This window comes from Mytilus galloprovincialis, chromosome 14 (assembly GCF_965363235.1).
Source record: "Mytilus galloprovincialis chromosome 14, xbMytGall1.hap1.1, whole genome shotgun sequence".
NCBI lineage: Eukaryota > Metazoa > Mollusca > Bivalvia > Mytilida > Mytilidae > Mytilus > Mytilus galloprovincialis.
The window spans coordinates 2,893,310-2,920,744 of record NC_134851.1 but is presented as its reverse complement, the minus strand read 5'-3'; the positions used below and the strand labels follow the sequence as shown (position 1 = coordinate 2,920,744).

General features: G+C 32.0%; 1 protein-coding gene across 1 annotated transcript; it reads right to left on the bottom strand.

Moving 5' to 3' along the window:
- Nucleotides 1-504: 504 nt before the first annotated feature.
- On the bottom strand, nt 505-27,416 carry LOC143058557 (TGF-beta receptor type-1-like). Its single transcript, XM_076232051.1, has 10 exons — nt 27,308-27,416; nt 21,751-21,856; nt 19,221-19,390; nt 16,479-16,721; nt 15,538-15,768; nt 14,777-14,944; nt 12,896-12,988; nt 10,401-10,598; nt 9,478-9,608; nt 505-7,944 (listed from the first exon to the last, which is right to left on the bottom strand). The coding sequence occupies exons 1-10, from the start codon at nt 27,372-27,374 to the stop codon at nt 7,804-7,806; spliced, it is 1,548 nt and encodes a 515-aa protein (XP_076088166.1). The 5' UTR covers nt 27,375-27,416; the 3' UTR covers nt 505-7,803.
- Between the last annotated feature and the right edge of the window lie 19 nt (nt 27,417-27,435).

Genomic DNA, 27,435 nt, shown 5'->3' with positions numbered 1-27,435 from the left:
ATTATAATGGAACTTGATATAATAAATATATGTGTTTTTATTAGTTATATATATTTCACTGTAAATTGGCACAAAGGCAGTTTTTATATTTGGCACATGTGAAATACAACCCGTTGGCGCAAATGAAATACGGATTTTTTTCCAAAATTGAGGAAAATTCGCACATGGGCTATATAGTTGACATTGACAGTCATACAACTTCTTCTATTTTTATAACAAAAGTCAAACTATAAATTGTTATGTTAAAACTATATACCAAATATCAAATCATTATCTTGAAGAATGACAATAAAAACTGTGGATAACTGTTTATTTTTGTGAATTTTCCAGACCAGAACAAAATTGGAACTTGATCTGTAACTTGTCAGGATAAAACAATACACCAAATATCTAATCCCATATCTTCAAGCATGAAGAAAATGTAGAAAACTGATTTGCTGGACTGAAAGACAGACAGACAGAGTGCACATAAAGTTCGTAGAGGACTATTAAATAAAACACCAATGTGGTTTCCATTTTAATATTTCTTTCACAATATACACACATTTAATATATTAAGCTTATCTCAAGACTTAGTGCAAGCACATATATGTACACATTCATAACTAAAAACAAAAATAACAAATATCGTTATTCAAAAAACATCATTCATATGAAAGTCTCCACTGTGAAAGACCAAGACTAAAAATTCTAAAAAAAAAATTACAACAAATAATTCATAAGTACTGTAAATTCAGAAATTATTGCTTGCATTTATTATTTCGATTTTGTCATTTTAAACTTAAATGCGATTTTTTTTTTTACGATTTTGAGAAGAATCCTGTGTAATTCATATAAAATATTTCAAAATGCGAATTTAAATTATTGCGTTTACAACTCAGTCACATTTTTCGCAATAATAAAAAGTTCGCAAATAATTTCTAAATTTACAGTAATCTTTACTCCAAATGATCACATTTAAAAAACCTGATAATAACATACCTAATTTTTACTCAAAATGAGCTTTTTTTTTATAAAAAGAACCTCAGATATTTTTTTTTTATTTCAATAGTATTATAAGCACAGTATTGTATAAAATTTTTTTTTTAGCAAAGTATGTGAATCATGGAGAAATGTTACAATTCTGGACCAAAGGAAAACACATTTTTTGTAGAGACTTACATATTTGTGTGAAAACATGCATATTTGTAATTATTTGTAAACGATCTGCAATATACTTTTAATATGCAAATATAAAGTACCTACTAATTATTTTACCATGTCTTTCTATGTGAACAGAACCTTTTATTTAAATACTATTTTGGTAATTTCATATATCACAAAAGTCAATATGTCATTATCGTCATTATTTGAAAATAAGGTAATTTTAACATTGCTATTTGACATAATCAAAATTTGGGGATCCGACTCTTGACTGGAAAACAGTGCCTTTTCTTTTTGGTGTCTGACATTTTCTATTGTGACATCTAAATTTAAGGGAACCTTTATGATGTCCAGTAATGGCGGAAAAATAGGATAATGTATATATACATGTATGATCATTACAACTGTACAAAAAAAATCAAGAGACAGGGTAAAAAGATATCTAGATTCTCACTTACAGAATGAAACACACGGAATAAAATAACAATTTAATACCCAACCTTATCTGCATATGTTTAATGCCTTACTCCCCCTACTATTCTTTTCCCGTCACAAACATCCACATTTACTGCAGTCTGCACGGTTAGCCACTAGTCCGATGCCCCAGACTAGTAAAATTTCATTCGGACTTGTAAGATTTTGCCAAATTTTGTTTGGCCCAAAAAGAAAAATGTCAGAATATTGGTCTTCGGACTAGTAGTTGAAAAAGTTTTTGGTGCAGACTGTGAATACTGTACAAAAAATCAAAAGCTTACAAGATTTGGTAGAAAAAAGTTATCTAGATTTTAACTTAGAAAATGAAGAAAAGGGAAGAAAGGATAAAAACGACAACCAAATAATACCCAAACTTTTCTGCATGTTTAATGCCTTACTCCCTCTACTATTCTTTCTTTCTCTCTCCGTCCCAAACATTCACTGTACACATACACACTGCCATTAGATGGCTCATGCAAAAATTAACAGACCGATCCCAACTTTTAAAGCTAGGATTAAAATGAATATAAAGATAACACATTAATACTACATTAAATTTGTGACTAATTTACATATTTATTAATAATGAAATGGGTTAATACATGTATAAAACACTGTTAGAACATGAAACTAAACATACATTTACAATTTCTGAACAAAAGGGACATAACTCAGTCAAAAAGGAAGTAAATGCAGGACATATTTTTATCCTAAATATGTAAATATCTAAATATCTAAAATGAATGTGTCAAGTTATTGAATTTGTTTTGACAGATTGTAGCATGATGTTTTGTGGTTTGAATTATTCTACATCCCATTTTGTTCTAAATATAACGAATGTTGCGTAAAGCCGTTAAACAATCACCATTGTTTTGACTATGAACTGTTTTTGTTTCTGCAATGTTAATTGTGAAGAGCAAATTAATAAACCAAATATTTTGACCTTGATAGTACAAGCCCATTATACACATATTTTTCACTCATGAAAATTAGCAGGAAAAAAACGATTTCATTATGAGACACATATTATATATACACAAAAAATGTCAAATTGCCATGGAATTCATACAATAGACTTATTTCTCTCGTTTCATCTCAAACACAATAGAAAAATTAATATGTACTGCAACCTGACAAATAATGTGAACCTAAATTAGGTTAATTGAATTAAAATTTATTTACAAAGTTATTGCACACATTTAAAAGCAATATTTACATAAACACACAGTACATGTGCTTTTCTTAATCTCCCTAGTAAATATTCATCAGACGGCTCAACTAAGTAAATAAGTATATCAGTTTTTACAGTCATAAACCCAACTAATGTGGATACCAATTTTCATTGAACAATTGTGTATTTGTTGATATTTGATTTTGTAGTTTTGCCCAAGTCTGCATACAAGCCAATAGAAAATTTGAGCTGCGTCGGATATATTATGCAAGTGCACGTAAACATGTTCCAGTATAAGACTGTGATTTATTTTGGAACTTTAAGGTGGTACCTAACACTACAGGGAGATAACTCTGTAAAGTCAGCTAAACGTTTTAATTACGTTGTGTTATAAAAGGAATATTAAGCTTCTCAATGATCAAAAGTGGTGTTTGTCAAACTGACATATAACCAGTGTAATTTTTCTGACAAAACGGTTGGTTCAAAATTTTTAAAATTTTTATATTTTTGTTGAAGGGTCAAAGTAAATACTTTGACAAAATTTTATGAAAATTAAATGAGCCAAATTAATTTTAGTGAAAGTGTTGGGTACCACCTTAAATACAAATTACAATGAATTAAAAGATGAAGTCCGTTGTGTACCATTTGATTAACAATTTAACTTGCAAACAATCCCAGTCTTTTCATTGATTTTTTTTTTCTCAAATCAGAAATAGGTTGAGGTATTGATGATGTTTTGCATAATGTCGATTTCTATCCGACGCAGCTCATTTGTATTTTGATGAACAATTGAATTTGGGTAAAACTATACCTAAGAAATCCACAATAATAAATATCCCATAAATCAATAACGAATCCCCATAAATACTGAACTCAAAATCAATACCTATTCAGATTGTGCCTTTACAGTACAATTTGTAGATCATTACCCTGCCTAATTATGATCTAACCTATATTTTAATTATATAATTAAATTTTGTCTTTTTAAAAAGTAAAAAAGTAAATAAAAAGAGATGAAAGGTTAAAGCTCTAGAGACGGCAACCCAATAATAAGAACAACAACATTTGACATAATGCATAAAATCAGATTTAAACGTATCATTTCCAATATAATCAAAACATCGGTTAAATCAATGCCACATTAATTTCTTATGTTTTCTCCCTAAGTTAATTTTACATTCCCCGTTAACAAAAATAAAGAGCTGTAAAATATGCAAATTTAAATGTCATGATATGTTAAATCTTTTTCTAAATACACACATTTAATAAGTTACATCATTTGACCCAGAACTGCCCCATTCTAAAGGCCTGTCAGTTTATAATACATTGTAATAATGGGTAACTAGAAATTCTAACTTAACAGTAAATCAGACAAACAACTCTGCTACTAAAATCAATAATTAAAGAAAAAATGCCATAAGATTTGTTTATTTCCATGAATGTGACCAATGAGGGTCAGGATTGGGTTTATATAGACTAAACAAAAAAAATGTAAAGAATAAATAATAATGAGGTGTTAAAATATACATGAGAGAATGAATGGACCAGAAAAATAAACAAGAGGCTCTCAAGAGCCTGAATCGCTCACCTGGTAAACAATGCCTTATTGAACATATTGAACCATGCCAGGCAAACATGTACAGCTAACAATTCTTCAATATTACAAATATATATGACTTACTGTTTATAAATAAAGAAAATGAGACCAAAACACAAACACTTAAAACTTAGCAATGGACTGTGAAAATGAGGTCAAGTTCAAATAAAACCTGCGTAACCGACATATAGATTATAAAATATTTTCATACACCAAATATAGTTGACCTAATGCATAAAGTATTAAAAAAATAGACCAAAATAGAAAATAAAACACAAACTTTATTTTATACACCCTACTGATCATTCAGTTGAAGTTTGGTTGAATTTGGTTGAGTAGTTTTAGAGGAGAAGATTTTTTAAAGTTAGCAAATATGATGAACAAATTGTGAAAAAATTGTCATTAAAGGACAATAACCCCTTAAGGGGTCAATTGACAATTTTGGTCATACTTAACTTATTTGTAGATCTTACTTTGCTGATCATTTTTGCTGTTTACAGTTTATCTTTATCTATAATGATATTCAAGATAATGACCAAAAACTGCAAAATTTCCTTAAAATTACCAATTAAGTGGCAGCAACCCAACAATGGTTTGTTTGATTCGTCTGAAAATTTCAGGGCTGATAGATCTTGACCTAATGAACATTTTTACCCCATGTCAGATTTGCTCTAAATGCTTTCGTTTTTGAGATATAAGCCAAAAACTGCATTTGACCCCTATGTTCTATTTAAAGTAAGGGCGGCCATGTTTTTTGACGGATCAAAAATCGAAGCACACACTTTGTGCAGGGTAATCTAAGGAACTATCATGCTAAGTTTCATCCAAATCCATTCAGTAGTTTCAGAGGAGAAGATTTTTTAAAGTTAGCAAATATGATGAACAAATTGTGAAAAATTGTCATTAAAGGACATTTATCCCTTAAGGGGTCAATTGACAATTTTGGTCATATTAACCTATTTGTAGATCTTACTTTGCTGATCATTTTTGCTGTTTACAGTTTATCTTTATCTATAATGATATTATAGATAATGACCAAAAACTGCAAAATTTCCTTAAAATTACCAATTAAGTGGCAGCAACCCAACAATGGTTTGTTTGATTCGTCTGAAAATTTCAGGGTTGATAGATCTTGACCTAATGAACATTTTTACCCCATGTCAGATTTGCTCTAAATGCTTTCGTTTTTGAGATATAAGCCAAAAACTGCATTTGACCCCTATGTTCTATTTAAAGTAAGGGCGGCCATGTTTTTTGACGGATCAAAAATCGAAGCACACACTTTGTGCAGGATAATCTAAGGAACTATGTTTCATCCAAATCCATTCAGTAGTTTCAGAGGAGAAGATTTTTTAAAGTTAGCAAATATGATGAACAAATTGTGAAAAATTGTCATTAAAGGACATTTACCCCTTAAGGGGTCAATTGACAATTTTGGTCATATTAACCTATTTGTAGATCTTACTTTGCTGATCATTTTTGCTGTTTACAGTTTATCTTCATCTATAATAATATTCAAGATAATGACCAAAAACTGCAAAATTTCCTTAAAATTACCAATTAAGTGGCAGCAACCCAACAATGGTTTGTTTGATTCATCTGAAAATTTCTGGGCTGATAGATCTTGACCTAATGAACATTTTTACCCCATGTCAGATTTGCTCTAAATGCTTCCGTTTTTGAGATATAAGCCAAAAACTGCATTTGACCCCTATGTTCTATTTTAAGTAACGGCGGCCATGTTTTTTGACGGATCAAAAATCGAAGCACACACTTTGTGCAGGATAATCTAAGGAACAATCATTTTAAGTTTCATTCAAATCCATTCAGTAGTTTCAGAGGAGAAGATGTTTGAAAAATTGTTAACGACGACGACGACGGACGCCAAGTGATGAGAAAAGCTCACATGGCCTTTTAGGCCAGGTGAGCTAAAAAAGAGAGCAAACGACCAAAATAATTAGAGGAATGAAATGAATGCACCCAGTCACCCTTGTGATTATCTTTCAGTGTTGGGTTTATTATAAATTTAGAAATTATTGTGAGATTTGTATTTTCTTTGGACAATGCGACTTGATGAGTTGCTCAATAATACCCTTACAGATTAAGTTGAAAAAATTAAAATGACATTTTTGACAATTTAAAAAACAATAGCATTAGTGAATTCATGCAATAATTTCATATTTTACAGTGATACTTAAGTTTTTGTTTATTTGTCTTTACAATACCTATATTCAACATGTTCAAGTTCTTAATTAATAAAATAATGTACAGTGAATGATAAAAATATAACAAATAAATAGCCTAATATGTGGAGTAGTGGTGACACCTAGTGGCAGCATAATACAAATGTAAACAATCACAGAATGATTCGTTTTTTAAAAGAAAATTGATTTATGACCTGGATTGAATTTTCAGAGATAAATCAATATTTTATGTATCAATTTCTTCACTGGCGCAATAACAGATCACATGATCAGTATAAAGACCAGGATGTTGATACAAAAGAATAGACATATCTTTGGCAAACTTCAGAAATAGTAGTCAATAATTTGATTCAGTGCGAGCGCTTGTCATTTTTCTCAATTTATGAAACAATTTTTCGAAATGACTTCAGTATTTTTGCTTAATTTCGTCACTTTAAATTTTATTGCAGTTTGATGAATGCCATTAAAGAACTGACAAGCTGATTGTTTTATCCATGAATTATCTTTACAAAATCTAAAATTTTGAACTACATGTAGCTGAATAAAAGCTCTGTGTTTCATAAGGACCCATTTCCTTAATAGCAATTAGATGCAATAACATTACTGTTAAGATATGACAATATTTTCAACAGCAATATCACTGCTGTTAACAGATATGACACTACTTATAACAGCAATGAATCTACTGTCAACAGCACTGACATAACACTAGACAATAGCAATGTCACTACTGTTAACAGCACAAACACTACTGTCAATAGCACTGACACTACTGTTAACAGTACAGTTAATAATGTTAAGAGCAATCTCACTATGTAAACAGTAATAAATCTAATGTTAACAGCTCTGACACTACTGTCAACAGCACTATTATTAATTGTAACAGCAATGTGACTACTATTAACAGCTTTTACACTACTTGTAACAGCAATGTGACTACTATTAACAGCTTTTACACTACTTGTAACAGCAATGTGACTACTATTAACAGCTTTTACACTACTTGTAACAGTACTGACACAAGTGTAAACAGCATCACAATGACAGACTCATACTATAACAATTTGGTGAAATGTAGTCATGTAAAAGCCTAATGGTGATTGCTTACAAACAATAAAACTTAATTTGTGACATAATCTGTTCTACATCAATATCACTTCTGAAAGCTGAAAGGCATTACACCTCAAAGTAGTTGTCTCCCTTGATTAAAGTTTTCATGCTGTCCTTATATACACTTTTGTGTCCTCCATTGATGTCATTGCAGCTAACGATTTCTTGATCCGTAAAGTTGTCAATCTGGCTGCAGCATTATGATACCAACATTCCTTCATTAATCTCCCCATTAATCTCAATGACTACAATCAAAACATTTAATGTAATTTATGTAAATTCAGAAAATTTTGCAAGGTTTTTATAATTGTTAAAATTGTTAAACGTTGTTGCAATGGAATAGGTTTTCAAAGCCTTTGATAGCTATTTAGGTGGTATATGTTTTTATCATTGTTGAAGGCTGAACTGTGACCTATAAATGCTGACATCTGGTCTTTTGTGGATAATTGTCTCATTGACAATCATACCACATCTTAATTATTAAACATTGACATTCTTTTTAGAGAAATCAAAGTCAGTTGGTTAAATGCAATTTTGTTGATGTTTGTTTATGGATATAAGAAGATGTGGCATGACTCCAAATGAGAGCTGTTAATAGGCTGTTTGTCAATTCAAGCAATTGACCCTATAATTAGAGATCTTTTTGTTTGTTGTCTCCCTTTGGAGGAATATCAATTTTCATTAACAATCAACAAGAAGGAAATAAAGAAAAAGCAGACTTATATGTACATTATTTGTTTAATATTTAAGTTTTTCAAATCTTTTAATGCCCCTAATTTTTTATTGAGCTAGCATAAATTATTTTAAATTCCCTTCACTTGAATATTTGAACTAATAGTTGTTAATTGTCTTTCAGTTCAAAGGTAAAATTTTTGGTGTTTACTTTCTTTTCTTTGGGATAGATGAATCCAATGAATGTGTATTAAGGTGTTACAGACGAAAGCACTGATGGATTTTCTGACATGTTAATATTTTCCTGAGAAAAGTTTGATCTTCATGTGGGGCAAATATCATTTTGTTTAGTCTAAACATAAGACGCAAGTCTTACAACCAAGTAACCTCTTCTCTTGTCATCATTTTGTTTGGGGCGGTTTAATTTTGTTTGTATGTCATTACTTTAACAAAGAATGTATGGGCAACTCAATTGTCTGAGGCTTCATGTTTTGCGTGTTTAGTTTCGTGTTGCTTATTCTTTAGTTTTCTATGTTGTGTCATGTGTACTATTGTTTGTCTGTTTGTCTTTTTCATTTTGTGGCCATGGCGTTGTCAGTTTATTTTCGATTTATGAGTTTGACTGTCCCTCTGGTATCTTTCGTCTCTCTTTTAAGAACCAGGCTACAAATTGACCAAAGGGAAGCAATTTTTGCTTAAAAATGTCATAACAGAATCTAATTGGTAAGAACTAATTATGTTGTGTACAGAACCAGTCTACCTTTAACAAAGGGAAGTAAATTTTGTTAAAAGTATGTAATAACAGAATTAAATTAGTAATTTATGCAAATTCTATCCAGCATAGAACCAGTTTACAATCAGCCTTTTCCGAATCTAAAAGTTAATTCTATTGTATGTATACCAAAATGGAAATAAAATTATGTCATCAGTTGAATTTCCATTGTTAAGAATGTTTCAAACTACTCACAACGTTTTGGTGTATGCTTTTGAAAATATTACAGAATGCATTAGATTCTGAAATGGCTAATTGACAAAGGGAAGTAATTAGTCTTAAAAGTGTGTGATAATAGAATCAAATCGGTTATAACAAATGTTGTTTATTGTACCTCTACTGTTTGCCATCTGTTGGGTATGGCGGGTCTATATTTTTCATCACAGACAATCTTTCTCATTTCTTCTAAGGAAGGATCTGATGGAACCATGTCATAATATGGTAACTGGTAGTCTTCTACGATTCCTGTCAACATAGAATTCTACAAATTGAGACCCTTGGTAATGTTTTAAAAGTGAATGTAAAGTAATAATGTACACATATTGATTAAATTAAAGCCACAAAAGCAAGTATAAATAGTTTTCTTGACAGACTTGCCTACACTTAAATTAAACCCCTTGGTTATGTTAATCATGTTAAGTAAACATAAAGTATGTTCCTTTCAGGAATTTCTACACACATAATCATTATATTTAGGCAGCCTAAGCAATTCTACCTTTCATTCAAAGGCTTGTATAGTCCACTGTTTTATTCTCAAAAATTGGACATTCCTTACAGGGTGCGGACAATAAAGTACAATAAGCAAGAAATAAGAGAAAAAGTTCAATTTCGTGAGCGAGGTGGTTTGTTTACAATCTACCATGTTTGTTCTTGATATTGTAGAGGGCGCTCTTACCAATTTTCAAACTAATAATTTTACCTAATCCATATTAATAAGTTATTTTTATACAATATCAAATTAATACTGATAAATTTTAAAATTAAAGGCTTCATTACAAATTTCTTTTTGAAAAAGTACAAAGAAAGTAAAATTTCAATCCTTGTATCTATGATGAGTTTATTTACAAGCAGTTTCAGCTCCTGTTTGATGATGAAAAACAGGTTTTTCCTATAAAGCAGGATTTGAAATTACTGTATTTCATTAGACCTTTTCTAACAGTTACAAAAAGTTTGTACCTGAAATTTCGTAGGGAGAAGGGGGTGCGAATTATACAAGCCCCATCATAGTAATTTCTTCCCCGACTTGCCCACACTTACCTCCAATTGAACATCGCCTTGCCATCTCCCATAATACTAAACCAAAGGCATATACATCAGCTCTTTTGAAAGACTCAAAGTGTGTTCTGTTGAGAGTAGCATCTAAGACTTCTGGAGCCATGTAACGTTTAGTTCCTACTCTGTCATTTGGAGCTATATCTACTGAATCTGTGGCAATATCATGACGAACAGCAAGACCTGAAATTATAATCAGTGGAGAATTATATCTACTGAATCTGTGGCAATATCATGACGAACAGCAAGACCTGAAATAATAACCAATGGAGAATTATATCTACTGAATCTGTGGCAATATCATGACGAACAGCAAGACCTAAAATGATAACCAATGGAGAATTATATCTACTGAATCTGTGGCAATATCATGACGAACAGCAAGACCTGAAATAATAACCAATGGAGAATTATATCTACTGAATCTGTGGCAATATCATGACGAACAGCAAGACCTGAAATAATAACCAATGGAGAATTATATCTACTGAATCTGTGGCAATATCATGACAAACAGCAAGACCTGAAATAATAACCAATGGAGAATTATATCTACTGAATCTGTGGCAATATCATGACAAACAGCAAGACCTGAAATAATAACCAATGGAGAATTATATCTACTGACTCTGTGGCAATATCATGACAAACAGCAAGACCTGAAATAATAACCAATGGAGAATTATATCTACTGAATCTGTGGCAATATCATGACGAACAGCAAGCCCTGAAATAATAATCAATGGATAATTAAAGCAAAATTTTTTTAAGAAGTAAATGCTTCTTTTTGTAATGTTTTTTAAGTTGTAAAACTTCTTTTTTGTATTTTTTTTTAAGGTGGAACAGAGTTGACTGAGGCACATTTTGTATTAAGAGTGGAAGCACTTCATTCAAAACATAACGAAACACAATCAACACTTTTACATCCACATAAAATTGCAATCACAATTTTATACTATTTAGACCATGTCAAAAAAGTTTTATCAACTGTTTCTTTTATTTGTCTGTGGCTGTGTCTTTGGTGTGAAAATACATGTGATATTTATTGTAAATTTCATTGAAAGGTTAATTTTTGAATGTCGCATGATTGTTGTTTGCCAATCAAACTAACAGATTCTTGTACAACATTCATGTAATGTAATTATTTCAGGATATTCAGCTGATTTATACATTATTTTCAACTATGGCCCAATAAAAATATATGTGTGGTTCCAGTTGCATACTTTTAAAAAATAAGGTCGGTAGGTTGGTAATACTTTTTTTTAATGTCAAAATCCTGAAAAAAAATTGTGTGTTAACCGAAATTGTTTCCTGTATATTACACGCCCCAACCGGAAGTCCGCCATTTTTTTCAGTTGTTTGGTTGTAAAATAAACAGTCATGATAAGTTTTTAGTTAATTTTGTTGCATTCTGTTATGAATTGTTGTATTTTAGCCATAACAGATACTTGTGATGGAAATGCAGATGACAGAAATCTATGAATTTAATTATTTTAATTCACAATCCTCAAAATTTGATCGTTTGAAAATTTCTTTTCAGAAATGAAAAAAAAAAGTTCTAGGGTCGGTCGTGTTACTGGAACCACACATATATTTTTAGTTGGCCTAATAAATGTTGCATCTTAATTTGCAATGAATTCATTATCATTCTTTGGATATGAGTTTTTATGATATCTTAGGTATAAATGAAGCACAAGTTAAAATGTTCAATCCAGTACAAAACATAGTGCCAGTTTTACTTGATGGTGACTTTTTTATAAGTCCCACCTACGATAGTAGAGGGCATCATGTTGTCTGGTCTGTGCCTCGGTTCATCCGTTCATCCGTTCACCCGTTTGTCCGTCCGTGCGTCCGTTCGCTTCAGGTTAAAGTTTTTGGTCAAGGTAGTTTTTGAAGAAGTTTAAGTCCAATCAACTTGAAACTTAGTACACATGTTCCCCATGATATGGTCTTTCTAATTTTAATGTCAAATTATAGTTTTAACCCCAATTTCATGGTCCACTAAACATAGAAAATGATAGTGCGAAGTTCAGGTTAAAGTTTTTGGTCAAGGTAGTTTTTGATGAAGTTAAAGTTACATCAACTTGAAACTTAGTACACATGTTCCCTATGATATGATCTTTCTAATTTTAATTCCAAATTAAAGTTTTGACCCCCATTTCATGGTCCACTGAACATAGAAAATAATAGTGTGAGTGGGGCATCCGTGTACTATGGACACATTCTTGTTTGAAAAATACTTAAGATTGACTATAGAAGCAAGTGTTATGGACTTTTAAAGGTGCTTAACCAAAATGTTGGTAACATGTGTTACTATAACATGTATAAATTATGTAATTTTAGGGTTGTATGAAATAGAATCATATTCATTGTTTGACCTCATCACACTTTTGAATATACCTTCATTAAGGTCACTACCAAGACTGATCAAGTTTAGACGGTTTCCTTATCGAACAAACTATTAGAATATAAACACCTACCTAAATCTGCTATACAACAAGTCAGATTATTTTTAACCAAGATATTTTTACTCTTCAAATCTCTGTGTGCAATGGCTGGTTTGCCGGCATGAACTGAAAAAAGAAAGATTTTTGTATTTAATATTTATTTAAATAATGGGCATTGGACATGAAATGAGTAACAATCAATGGATTTATCTATACATGTTTATATATTCAGTTGCAAGACTAAATTTCTGCCCCATCAAACATACTCTCATTTGCTTTGTTGGTCCTTATTTCCTGTCCTTTGTCCAAGTGAGCCTACTTTTTTTTTATTAATTATTAACGATTCTTGACCAGAGTATGGCACTGAACATTAAACAAATAACAGACAAATTATAACTGTGGAATCGTTATTATTTGTTGCATACCAATTTCTTGGGTTTCATGGGTACAGATGATCCTTAAGTTTCATGGGTACAGATGATCCTTAGGTTTCATGGGTACAGATGATCCTTGGGTTTCATGGGTACAGATGATCCTTAGGTTTCATGGGTACAGATGATCCTTGGGTTTCATGGGTACAGATGATCCTTGGGTTTCATGGGTACAGATGATCCTTGGGTTTCATGGGTACAGATGATCCTTGGGTTTCATGGGTACAGATGATCCTTGGGTTTCATGGGTACAGATGATCCTTGGGTTTCATGGGTACAGATGATCCATCAATTTCTTAGGTTTCATGGGTACAGATGATCCTTGGGTTTCATGGGTACAGATGATCCATCAATTTCTTGGGTTTCATGGGTACAGATGATCCTTGGGTTTCATGGGTACAGATGATCCTTGGGTTTCATGGGTACAGATGATCCTTGGGTTTCATGGGTACAGATGATCCTTAGGTTTCATGGGTACAGATGATCCTTAGGTTTCATGGGTACAGATGATCCTTGGGTTTCATGGGTACAGATGATCCTTGGGTTTCATGGGTACAGATGATCCTTGGGTTTCATGGGTACAGATGATCCATCAATTTCTTGGGTTTCATGGGTACAGATGATCCTTGGGTTTCATGGGTACAGATGATCCTTGGGTTTCATGGGTACAGATGATCCTTGGGTTTCATGGGTACAGATGATCCTTGGGTTTCATGGGTACAGATGATCCTTATGTTTCATGGGTACAGATGATCCTTGGGTTTCATGGGTACAGATGATCCTTGGGTTTCATGGGTACAGATGATCCTTGGGTTTCATGGGTACAGATGATCCTTGGGTTTCATGGGTACAGATGATCCTTAGGTTTCATGGGTACAGATGATCCATCAATTTCTTGGGTTTCATGGGTACAGATGATCCTTGGGTTTCATGGGTACAGATGATCCTTGGGTTTCATGGGTACAGATGATCCATCAATTTCTTGGGTTTCATGGGTACAGATGATCCTTGGGTTTCATGGGTACAGATGATCCATCAATTTCTTTGGTTTCATGGGTACAGATGATCCTTGGGTTTCATGGGTACAGATGATCCTTGGGTTTCATGGGTACAGATGATCCATCAATTCCAATGTTTCTTGCATAAAAGCTTTTATGAGTGGCAAAACCACAAATTCTTATACAGTACTGTGGATTCATTATTATTCGTTGGATACCAATTTTCGTGGATTTCGTGGGTACAAGTGTACCACGAAATTAAATGTTCAACGAATGACATATTTTATATAGGCTTGTATGCAGACATCCGCAAAACCACGAAATTAAATATCCACAAACATGCAGGTTTTCCTTAATCCATGAAAATTGGTACCCACGAAAATAAATGAATCCACAGTATCCACAAAAAAATGTTTTCCTCAATCTGATAACATTTAGTAACCACAAAACATAACTGAATCCACATTAATCTAAAATGTTAATACCTTCTGTGCCGATAATCTCCATATGAAGATGACAGAGACCGTTAGCTGCTGACAAGGCTAACTGAATCATCTGAGGGATACTGATCTGGGTCCTGTTCAAATAGTCAAACAGGGAACCATTCTCATGATAGTCTGTAATCAACCATAACTGTGTCCATGTACCATTGTCTGAAATTAGAAATTTACAATAAAATAATATAATTGTAACTCATCATTGAAAATATCTTTTACCTCTTCTTTTATTACATACACAAAGATAAACAATGTTAGACCAGTTATGGATGCTTTTGATAGTGTTCCTAGGTTTTAGTTAAGATTTAAAACTTTTCTAAATAGACTATAGACTATTTTGAGTTTTGACATATAAAGCATTAAAAACAAACTGGTGGAATATGAAAGCTTTTAAAATTTTATGGTACAACCAACTGTGATACAAATACAAACAGTAAAATGAAAAATAGTTGGTTAGCAATAGAAAAAGTGCCTAAAACAGTTCTATCTTACTATTAAAAACAGGAACTTTCACCTCATATTTATCATGCTTATTTAAAACATTAGAAGAATTCAAGGAATAAAGGAATGACAAGTTTTTTTTACCTTTTACCATGATACAGTTGCACTAGATATCAAGAGCTTTGAACCTTGACCTCTCACCTTTATTATCAGCAGCTATGAACCCTAAAATATTCTCATGCCTCAACATGACTATCTGATATAACTCAGCCTCTGTGAACCAGGAACTTTTAACCTTGACCTCTCACCTTTATTATCTGCAGCTATGAACCCTAAAATATTCTCATGCCTCAACATGACTGTCTGATATAACTCTGCCTCTCTGAACCAGGAACTTTCTTCTCGAGATGAAAATATTTTCACAGCCACGTTTTCTGCCCTCCATTTTCCTCGCCAAACTTCCCCATATCTCCCCTTTCCAATGATTTCACACAAGTGTATCTGTCTGGCTATAGTCCTCTGAACCAGCAGAGGTAAACCTGCAATCAAATCAAATTAATTATTACATAAGTTGCAATGAATTATTGTAATTTCCCAGTGAAATTTAAAACTGATAATATCATACCTGAATAAACACCTATAATGTCACTCCTCTGACTTCATAAAACAATTGGTGGTGTCAAGATATTGTCTATGATGTTGCATCCTAACAGTTTTGGCATGGGAAGGAAAGCAAATAGTTCCTTGTATATCACACTTAATTTTCACTAAAACCCACAAGTTGAATTAATTTAAAGACTGAAGTAATTTTATAACAGCTTGTTTCCTACATTAATAAATGATGTAATCATGTAACATTGTGAGAATGGTCATAAAATAATTTTTAGAAATTTTAGCCATAATCATTATCAATTTTCTGCTCTTTGGACGGGTTGTTGTATCCTTAACATATTCCCAATTCCCACTCTCAATTTTATTAGTAAGAACTCTGCTAAATACAGTGATATATATTTGTGCATTATCAGAATCTATATATACTGTAAATTCAGAAATTACTGTCAGGTTTTATTTTTGCAAAAAATGCAACAGAGTTGTAAACGCAATAATTTAAACTCACAGTTTGAAATATGTATTTATCTTAAAATCGTAAACATTAAAATTGTAATTAAGTCTAAACTGACAAAATCTCAATCATAAATGCACGCAATAACTTCTGAATTTACAGTAAAGCTAAGATCCTTATACATACCAGATCCAGAACCCGAATATTCAATCATCATCTCTCTCAATCCCTCTGTCCCTTGCTGGGCAAATGGTGCAACGTCTGCATTACTTGTATCTGGTGGCAGCATGTAACCTGAGGGTCTTCTGTGCTGGTATTGGTAGTAAGCAAAGAATCCAATCATAAAGAGTAGGGAGACCAGTACTACTGGACCGGATATCAGTACAACAAGCTCTGCTGTCCCAAACTCTAATTTGTCTAAATCCTCATCTGTAAACAAACAAAAAAAAACATGATTAGCATCATTGCATTTAAGCACCGACCTAAGTCAGGAACCTCTAGTCATGGTTAGCCTTTGATGTGCTTTTAAAGTTTGTTTCATTTGTATGTAAATTTAGAATTTATTTAAGGAATGACTGTAATATTTTCTTCTGTCTCTATAATTGCTCTATAATATAATTCTAAATTCCATTTTAACTGGAGTAAACCATGAAAAAATGTTGATGACGTCACAGTCACATGACAAAATTATGTCTATGGACTGATAAACAAAACGACGTTAGCCAATCAGAAGACGTGTTACATCCAAAATTAAATTATTGCTAATTGTTTTTATTGTGATAATATTCAAAGCTTGCATTTTCTCAATAAAATTGTTTCATATTTTTCAAGTCCGGGCCTTTATACATGTTATAGCTGTCTATATAATATTATTGTATGTCTTTTTATTCATTGTTGAAGGGTGTAAGGTTCCAACTAATTACTTACATCCACTTTAATTACACTTTGGTTCAGGGTTCTCACTAAGGCGAGTCCATGAGTCCTGGACTCATCAAAATCTGTCTGGACTCATCATTTTCAAAACTAGTGAGTCCACAGATGCATCAGGATAGAAATATTTTGTATAAACTATAAACACAGTTAAATACAAATATCATCATTTTATAGCAAAAGTTTAAAAGTAACCTGAATTTAATGTCATTTCAATGCTCTGTTAGGCCATGGAGACTTAAATATTACATTATATTGCAAAAAATATCTTCTCCTTGCTGTTGGACTCACCATGACCAAAAATGACGAGTCCCTGGACTCGCCTTCAAAAATCCTTAACGAGAACCCTGCTTTGGTTGATAATTGGCTCTTAAACATTACATGTTGTCATGGTAGTAAATATAAATTATAAGTATAACTTGTTATTTTTATTCTAATTAGAGCAAAAATTAAAAAAAATATCCCAACATTTAATGCATGTAATATACAGATATAAAATATCTGACAAATCTATCAAAACATTCTTTTTGCAAGTGCAATTTTGGGAATTTTGAAGTGTTGATGCTAGCCAATTAACATGTTTGAAGCATGTGTAAGCCAAGAGGGTATAGTGCAATACTGGACAAAAATATTGAAATACTACCTTGCTTGCATCATTTACAAAATATACACTAGTATACAAGTATATATTTGTATCGATGTACTGGTTTTTCATTTTTATAACATAAACAAAGTGAAATACTCACAACACTAACAAACTACAAGTATATTTAATAAAAAGTTGAAACATAAATAAAATAAAAAATTAAGAATGGAAATGTGTCAAAGAGAAAACAGCCCGACCAAAGAGCAGAAAACAGCAGAAAGGCCACCAATGGATCTTCGAACACAGGGAGAAAATTCCACACTCGTACATGTAGGCATGCTTCAGCTGGACCCTAAACAAAAAAATGTACTAGTTCAGTGGGGGTCTCATTGGAGGGTTCTGATCCCAGACCCCGCTTACTCTTTTGTAAGATAGCTGTATCCCGCTTACACTATGTACGTAAGCAAATCTCATTTTTTTTTGTAATTTCCTGTCCTGCTAGATTCCATTTCCCGATTTCATGGCACAATAATTTGAATTTCATGGGTCACACTTACAAATATTGGCAAGTCCGCGTCACACTTAGACCCCAATGAGACCCACTTCAGTGATAAGAGAATGCATTCATTTTCTGCTGTCCAGTAATCATAAAATAACCCCTACACAAAATTAAACAATAGAAAATAATGGAGTATTAATGTGTATGAAGAGGATAATACTTTTATGGACAAACAAAATAGAAAGAAAATCACAAAAAATACTGAGCTCCGAGGAAAATTCAATTGGAAAGTCCCTAATTACATGGCAAAATCAAATGACAAAACACATCAAACAAATGGACAACAACTGTGAAGAGGGAAAAAGTCTATACAGAAATAAAGACCTTATCCAAGATGCAATATTTTTCTGCTATATATATATATATAGCTATCAATGTCAGCTAATGTGGGATAAAAGACAAATAGTCTATTTATATTACCATATCTATGTAGAAATTATTAAATATGGTTAATTCTTGTGTTTACTACATTTCCACAGGTGCTTGGTCCCAATTATTGGCATACTAACCTTTTATGTCTGCTTGGGTGATTAACTACATTTTGGCAATATAACAGAACTACAAACCACTTCCTTTGGAAAATGTCTGTACCCAGTCAAGAATACATCAGTTGTTTTTTCACTTTTTATATTGATTGATCATGTTGATAGCGTTAGATTTTGTCAGTTTTTACGACTTTCCCATTTTGAATTTACCTTGGAATTCGTTATTTTTGTTAAGATGTTTTATGGTCGAACTTAAACAAAACCTAAAGTGTATCAAATATTCTATGTATACAAAAAACATAAAAACAAAAACAGAATAACTCAAATGTAAGTCAAAAAACATAACATTGTTTAGTGTCAAAACAAACCTGGACTCTGGGTTGTTGTTGTAGGTGGCGCCAGAGTCGGCTCCAGAGCCCGATTACAAAAATCAGAATCATCACAACACAGTCTATAATTGTCTGTCTTTTGTTTCTTAGCTGTATTACATGTTAAATGCTCTCCATTCAAAAACTGTCCTTCTATTTTATCTAAACATCTGAAATATTAGTCATAAATTAAGTTTAACAAATATGCATAATTATATCAGTTCAAAGAAAGTCATTCAATTCAATTCCTGCCTACTGACACATGGACACATGCCTGATGAATTTCATGATTTCGAGTTAATGACTCCTGATTACTATTTCATCTAAACATGCTAAATATCTGAAATATGAGTCATATATTAAATAATACATTTTACATGTATATGCGTTATCTATGGTGGCCTGTTAAGGCCATTTCACGTTTCATGCTCAATATTCTACAGGGCAAAAACGCAATTTGGATTCCCAGGAAAAAAAAAAAACTTTCTGATTTTTCAAATTTATTTCAAAATCATCCTTATTTCATACATTTTGTATCATGAAAGCAGTAATGCCTTTCACTTTGTGGTTTAAGCTTTTCTTTTAGTGGTGTCTCTGTCCAGTGGGAATGCTGCTTGCTTGCAATTGTATATAGATTTTGCTGAGTGAAAATGATCTGCGAAAATGCGTGAAATGGTTTATGCAAGAAATTGGGATATTCTGATGGGTTAAAGGAATCTTGAAGGTTCTTGGTGTGTTGCCATGGTGATAGGTGGTATAAATACCTGTCATATTTGTACTCCCAACATGAGTTAATGTAGGAGTAAGATATCGATTACAATAATCTGAGTTGGAACAACATTGAGCATTACTCAGACTCGTTTTATCAGTAGGATTACAAATACTCGGCGAATCTGGTGGACGGAAAAATTTGTCCTCTGTGTTGCATCTGAAATGTCATAACACTTTATACTTGTCATTGGTCATCTAATGATTGGGACTTTGAAGGTTTTTTCAGGCTTCATTCTACATGTTAAAAAACAGATTGATTTCAATGAAAATACCAGGGCTCACGCTACAAGGCGACTTGGGCGAAGAAGTCGCCTTCCAGACCGTCACTTCGCTTTCCCCGACCCCCAAAAGCGAAATCAAGTCGCCCTGTTCTTGACGATACTCGCTTTCAGTCGCTTCCGTCATCGGACATTTTCAATTTTTACCAAGTTGATGAAACATCATTTTTTTATTGATAATTAAAGAAATTCAGACATAAACGATACAATATATTTAGAAAAGAGGTTGAAGCATTGTCTTCGCAGTGTGTAGCAGGTTATTTGATAAAAATACAACTTTTTATCACTTCATGCATTTTCGCAAGTTCCGGTGCTTGTTACTCGAAAACGTACATCAACCTAAATTTCGGCGGCAACATAAGTTTGTTACTTCATTTAAACGTGATAAAAGTTGCCTCCAGTAAATGTTTAATCCATTTATTGCATTAAAAACGTCATTTTCCTTTCCAAATAAGTTGTCAAACATCGTTTATTTTTGTAAATTTTCTTGCATTCGTCCGCCATTGACCGATTTTTAAACTACGGATCTGAACCGGACCAGCTATGACCGAAATCCGTACTTTTACAATAATTACTACGGACGCACGGATGGAACAGCTGACAGAAGAATATTGATCCCAAAGGGAAAAATTACGCATTCCACACACATTAAGAGACTTTTGGTTTCATCTAATTACTTGGTGTATATAATTCCCTATATTTTTTATGGATTGTTTCAAACTATTGATTAAAGTTGCTTAACTCTGAGACTATCATACTAATATCAATATATTATGGCCCAGCTTAATAACTTTTATATTTTTTTATGAGAAACACTGAATTTCATACACAAGATAATTTTTAATTAAATTGTAATTGATATATTATAATTTCTTTACATTTTTTAAAATAATTGGGTTTTTTTTTAGTGCTAGATATTTAGTTGGTAGTTTCTCACAACATGCACAAGAACCTTAGTAAAACTTAAACAACTTTTTATTTCAAATGTTACTTTAATTGTATTTATTTTTACTCAGATATGAATTGAACAATATAAAAAGAACATTATTTACATATGGCCCTTTATACTATTGTAAAATCCAAACATTGTAGCGCACCGCGCGAATGAGCACTTCTCTTTCAAATCTCTCCACTTCTCCCTATCAGTTTCAAAAAGAGAAGTCACTTCTCCCTATAATTCTGAAGTAGTGTGAGCCCTGAAATACATGTACAGTGTACCCAGTAAAATGTATTTTTGAACTCATTCTGGTACCCTACATTTTCGTTAATTTTTTATTTGCAATGAACTGGTTCCCTAATATTTGTCAATACAAGTTTTTCATGATCTGGTACCGTACATATTTATCAAAGTTATATCTGCATGATTTGGTACCCTACATTTTTGTTTATCTCTAAACATTTCTTCTGTTGCCAGTATCATTTTTCATCTCAATCATGTCAATGATTTCATCTTATTAATATATATATATATATACACATACCTGTATCTATGGACAAGACCTGTCTTTCCTTTGACAACAACTGTTAAACATTTAGCATTAGCTATACATGTACTATTCGGACATATGTCACAATAACATTTCAGACCTGAAAATAAATCAAAAGAATCTAAATCTAGTAATTCTCTGCTTTTAAAAATTTTAAATTAACAAATATTTTAATTCATAACAGTTTATAACAGGGGCGGGTCCAGCCATCTGAAAAAGGGTGGGGGGTCCTAACCCAGGACAAATGGGGGTTCCAACTACATGTTCCCATTCAAATGCATTTATCAACCAAAAAAGGGGGTCCAAACCACGTACCCCCCCTCCCCCCTTGGTTCCACCACTGTATAAGGATCAGAATATACCAAGTATACAGGAGATTTAGGATTTGTAGGGTGCACTGTCTTAACTCTCATTAAGTCACTTGCTAAATATACATGATATGGTGATGTGACCAAATATACTTTAAAATAATATTAAAGTGCAGATAACTCTAAGGAGGAAGATACATAAAAAATCTTAAAGAAAGCAATTTGATAGCTAAACGAGCAAAGGACCTTTTTTTTTTTTTTTATAACAGCAGAATTGAACTGGTTAAATGTAAAATTGAATGTGTTGGTACACTTTAGTAATACACTTGTAAGACGGATCAAGATGAGCAGACAGATCATCTGATGGCGCTGAATTTCTTGTATCACTTGTATAAATGGCTTAACTATTAAACTTCCATTTGAATAATGTGTTAAACATGTTAAAAGAAGGCAGACCAAATGAGTGTTGTTATATCATCCATGACTCACTCCATACTTACTGTTTGAAATGGATAAAACAGGAAAAAGCTGAGAAAAAATCTTTGGACTGTTTTTTTAATTCAGTAATGAAGATAGTTGATACATGTATACATATTCAACATTTTAAAGAACATTTTACTACTAACAATGAATAATCACAATAAACCTATTTCTTGTATCAAACATAAACTAAAAAAACTAGCCAGGGAATTTGTTTTTGTCCCGGCCGATAAAGCTGCTAATAATATTATTATTGTTTGACGTAAATTTTACATTGAGGTTCTGAAAAAAGAAATCACCAATTCACCAACATTCCAACTGACTCCATTTTCAGAAAACGACATCTGTAACAAACATAAACTTTTAGCTACCGCTTTACAAGCAGAACCAAAAACAATGAAAGTCCTAACTTATGTATTAGCTTCCAAAGCTACACAAAACACCTTACAAATATAGATTTATTTCGTCTTCAAGCCATTGTTCCACTACTAAATTACCAGTACACTTGGTACAATCAAAAACCTGATAATAAATTGTTCAAATAAGCCTTCGAAAATAGTGGAATTAATTACTTTTGGAGTGTCAAAAACTCGTTGGAAGTACTTGACAAATTGCATGCTTATATTGGTGATTTTGAATCTGTTCAAAGCTTTGATTTTTCTACCCTATATACCACATTGCCTCACATTCTCATTAAGAAAAAAATTCACACACCTAATTAAATGGGCATTTAAAAAGTCAGAATGTGAATATATATGTTCAAACTCTTTTAGGTCATTTTATAGTAGCATTCTAAACAAAAAAACAATGTCAATTGGACATGCTTTGATTCTATATCTGCCCTTGAATTTTTACTAGATAACATTTTTGTTCGCTTTGGAGATTCCGTATATCGTCAGGTTATCAGAATTCCAATGGGGACTAACTGTGCACCACTTATTGCGGATCTGTTTTTGTATTGCTATGAGTTACAATTTATAACAAAAATCAGCAAAGACCCATCGAAACAACATCTGATACACAAATTTAATAATACTTTTAGATATTTGGATGATATTTTGGCTCTCAATAATGACGACTTCAGTGTGTATACTAAAGAAATTTATCATGTTGAACTTACTTTAAATAAAGCTAATACTAACAATGACCACTGTCCTTTCCTCGATCTTGATATCTATATCATTAACAGAAGACTTAATACTAAATTTATGATAAAAGAGATGATTTTTCATTTCCTATTGTAAATTATCCATTTTTAGATGGTGACGTTCCCTTGTCACTATCTTCATGATCTTACGGTGTTTATATATCTCATCTTGTATGATTTGCTCGTGTATGTAACAATGTTTTAGATTTTAATGTGAAATTTATGTATTACTGAAAAATTAATATTACACCAGGGTTTTCAATATCAGAAACTAGTCAAAACATTTACTAAATTTTATCATCGGTATAAGCACATCATTCCTAAATATAGCTCAACATGCAGACTTCTTATACGTTCAGGTATTTCACATCCAATTTTTTATGTAAATATTCTTTATAAAGCACAAAAATATCAGTATTCACCTCAGAAACTAACAAAACCTAGCTTTAAATAGACTTATTAAGAAGGGATATAGTTATGATACTGTTGTCAGGTCATTAAAGATTGCATATTTTGGCGTTAATCACTGTTAATATTGATTCACTTATAGGGTCTTTGCATCGGAACTAAACACATTTATTCAATCAAAGAGCTGATAGCTCTGAGGTGGAAGAAGGTGAATAAAAGGTAATTTGAATTACCATAAAAGCAGCCCCACTAACCCAGGCTGCTTTGTTCCATTTATTGTTTTTTGAGATACGGAGGGAAATATGAACCCCCCCCCTCTTCTTTTTCTTCAAAAAAACTAAATATCACTAAAATAAAATTTTGAATCAAAACCAAAAAGTATACAGATCTTTAGATTAATATAACAAAGAAGTGTGTAAAGTTTTAAGCAATAATCATAAATTGTTTTTGAGATACGGCGCGACATGTAAAAAAAACCCTCCCCCTTTTTTACAAAATAACTGAAAAATAAAATTTTGAATCATCACCAAAAAGTATAGATGTTTAGATTAATATAAATTAATAAAAATTTGAAACACCAATTTGTTTGCACTTGCAGTTTTTAAATCCTATATTTATTAAAATAAATCAAATGTCCTGAAATATTTATGTGAATTATTATCTTCCATCCATAGTTTGTCATTTTTGTCTTGACTTGTTTAGTAAACAAATTAATATCCATTTAGACCATTATTTACATTTTCACACAGGTAAACTAATTTGGCTATAAATAGATCAAAGCATGTCTGTGTAGAATCTCTAATCTAAAATCGTAATTGTTATAATTTATTTCTTTAATGATTAAATTTAAATTTATGAAAATAATCATGATTGATAAAATAGTATTGCATAAAGTTTACGTTTTCGGAAAACTATTTATGTTTAGGTCATGGTTCTAGAGGCTTCTTCACATATTTGTAAACAAACCAATATGGCCACCACACGTGATTACCTTTGCACATGTGAAACAAATATTTCTGACAAAAGTCAGATTTCTCTTGTCAAATTGTCAAAAGGGATTTATATTTATATTGCAATAAATTATTCAGAAGGAGGTACATTTTGTTTAGATTATATTTCTTATTCTATGAGCATTTAGAGTTTAATCAAAATTCTCCCAACAGCAACGTACTGCTCTTGTCAACTGAGTCTTGAACAATTTTATAAATAGATTCAAACCATTTGAAGTAGAAGGGCATCTAATTCACATGACAAAGGAAAACAATGAATAAAGACAACATTTTAATAAGAAATAGATCCTTTCTATTTATTAAAAACAAAATCTTCCTGTCTGCAAATTCGTAACTTTAAGGGCGAACATGTAAACAGGGTGAGTCGTCCCGATACCAAATTCACACTGGCATGCGTACTTCAAATATCTACAGTAAAAACATCCGATTACAAGTAAACAAATTACGTTCATGTAGATGAGATGAAATCGTAAATTTACATAAATAAAAGGGTACATATTTACGATAGTGATTGTTTTTCAATCCTAATTTACAAATTAAATGATTCAGATGCTTAATCATGTGTAAAAATCGGTGTCAGGAATCAGAAGTTGTTATGAAATTGTAATACACAGAAACGAATGCGGCATACGGAGAATTCAATGATTTTAAAGTCGGCACCATTGGCCTTCAGAAGACTTGAGGTCTTCTTCCACCAAAAACCAGTTGTTGGCATGACACGGGTTATGTTCTTCTCATGTATGTTATGATGGTATGATACTAAACCCCTAACAGGAAGGATTGTACCTGATATTCATATGATGAAATCATATTCTTTCAATCAGTTTAATTGGAGTCTGGAGCTGGCATGTCAGTTAACTGCTAGTAGTCTGTTGTTATTTATGTATTATTGTCATTTTGTTTATTTTCTTTGGTTACATCTTCTGACATCAGACTCGGACTTCACTTGAACTGAATTTTTTAAAATGTGCGTATTGTTATGCATTTACTTTTCTACATTGGCTAGAGGTATAGGGGGAGGGTTGAAATCTCATAAGCATGTTTAACCCCGCCACATTTTTGCGCCTGTCCCAAGTATTATTTTTAATTTTAATTCCTTGTGTACAATTTTGAAATTAATATGGTGTTCATTATCACTGAACTAGTATATATTTGTTTAGGGGCCAGCTGAAGGACACCGCCGGGTGCAGGAATTTCTCGCTACATTGAAGACCTGTTGGTGACCTTCTGCTGATGTTTTTTTCTGTGGTTGAGTTGTTGTCTCTTTGACACATTCCCCATTTCCATTCTCAATTTTATTAATCAAATTTACTAATTTTCAAGCAAAGACATACTTTTACACCATTACATTTACACTTTTAGACCCCATCTGAAAATCTTGTTATTTCATTTATTTAACATGTTTAATAGTAATATTGACACTGCCACAAGAGTGATATATATTATCATATTGAAATTAAGTCATTTCCAGTTCTCACATTTTTCAGGTTATTTTCGTGCAACGTGATCGCCGTTTTTTATTTCACGTTCAACGTGTTTTTACTTTTTTATTTGACGTACAGTCGTGCAAGACGGGTGCCTCGTTCAACGTGTTCTGCTTATTTAATTTTACGTGCATCGTGATTTTCAAAGTCTTATTTTGCGTGCTCGGTATTTTTCAAATAAAATTCAAACACTTGGCAGGGATCGTCAAGAAATACTTTTTTAAAAACTGTAAACCAATTATATCATAAATGTGTATACTAAATCGGGAATATCAAGTAAAACAAAGAGTTAATATATACAAGAAGGTCACAAAAGGTTCAAATAAAAGTATTTATTTTTCGTGCAACGTTCATTACAGAAATTATTTCACGTTCTACGTGAAATTATGTCTTATTTCACGTTTTTTTCGTGCAAGCACCCCCCCTTTACCACCCTCTTCAATACATGCATCAGGAGGGAAGAGGGTAACATTTCAGTAATACAAAAGGTGATTAATAATTGGTAAGGAGGAACTACAACTAGATACACAGAGATTAAACAACTTTAGAATTTATAAATGAAATCTTATACTTTAAGATCAGATACATATATCTAGAGCAGCTGATTTGTATAATTTGAATCGGTGTTGAGATATCGTAAATATGTTTAAATTCTATAAAAAATGAAATATGTTTGTTGAATTCTTCTTGATGCTGAGAGTATTTTCTTCTTACCATCTGAAACTCCAATTAAATTAAGCAAAATCGTGATTAAAATCATAAAAATTAGAAATTTTAACATTTTTCTCTGTTTGTTATTGACCGAGGAACATACTGTCTGTTATACAGGATATCAATCCACC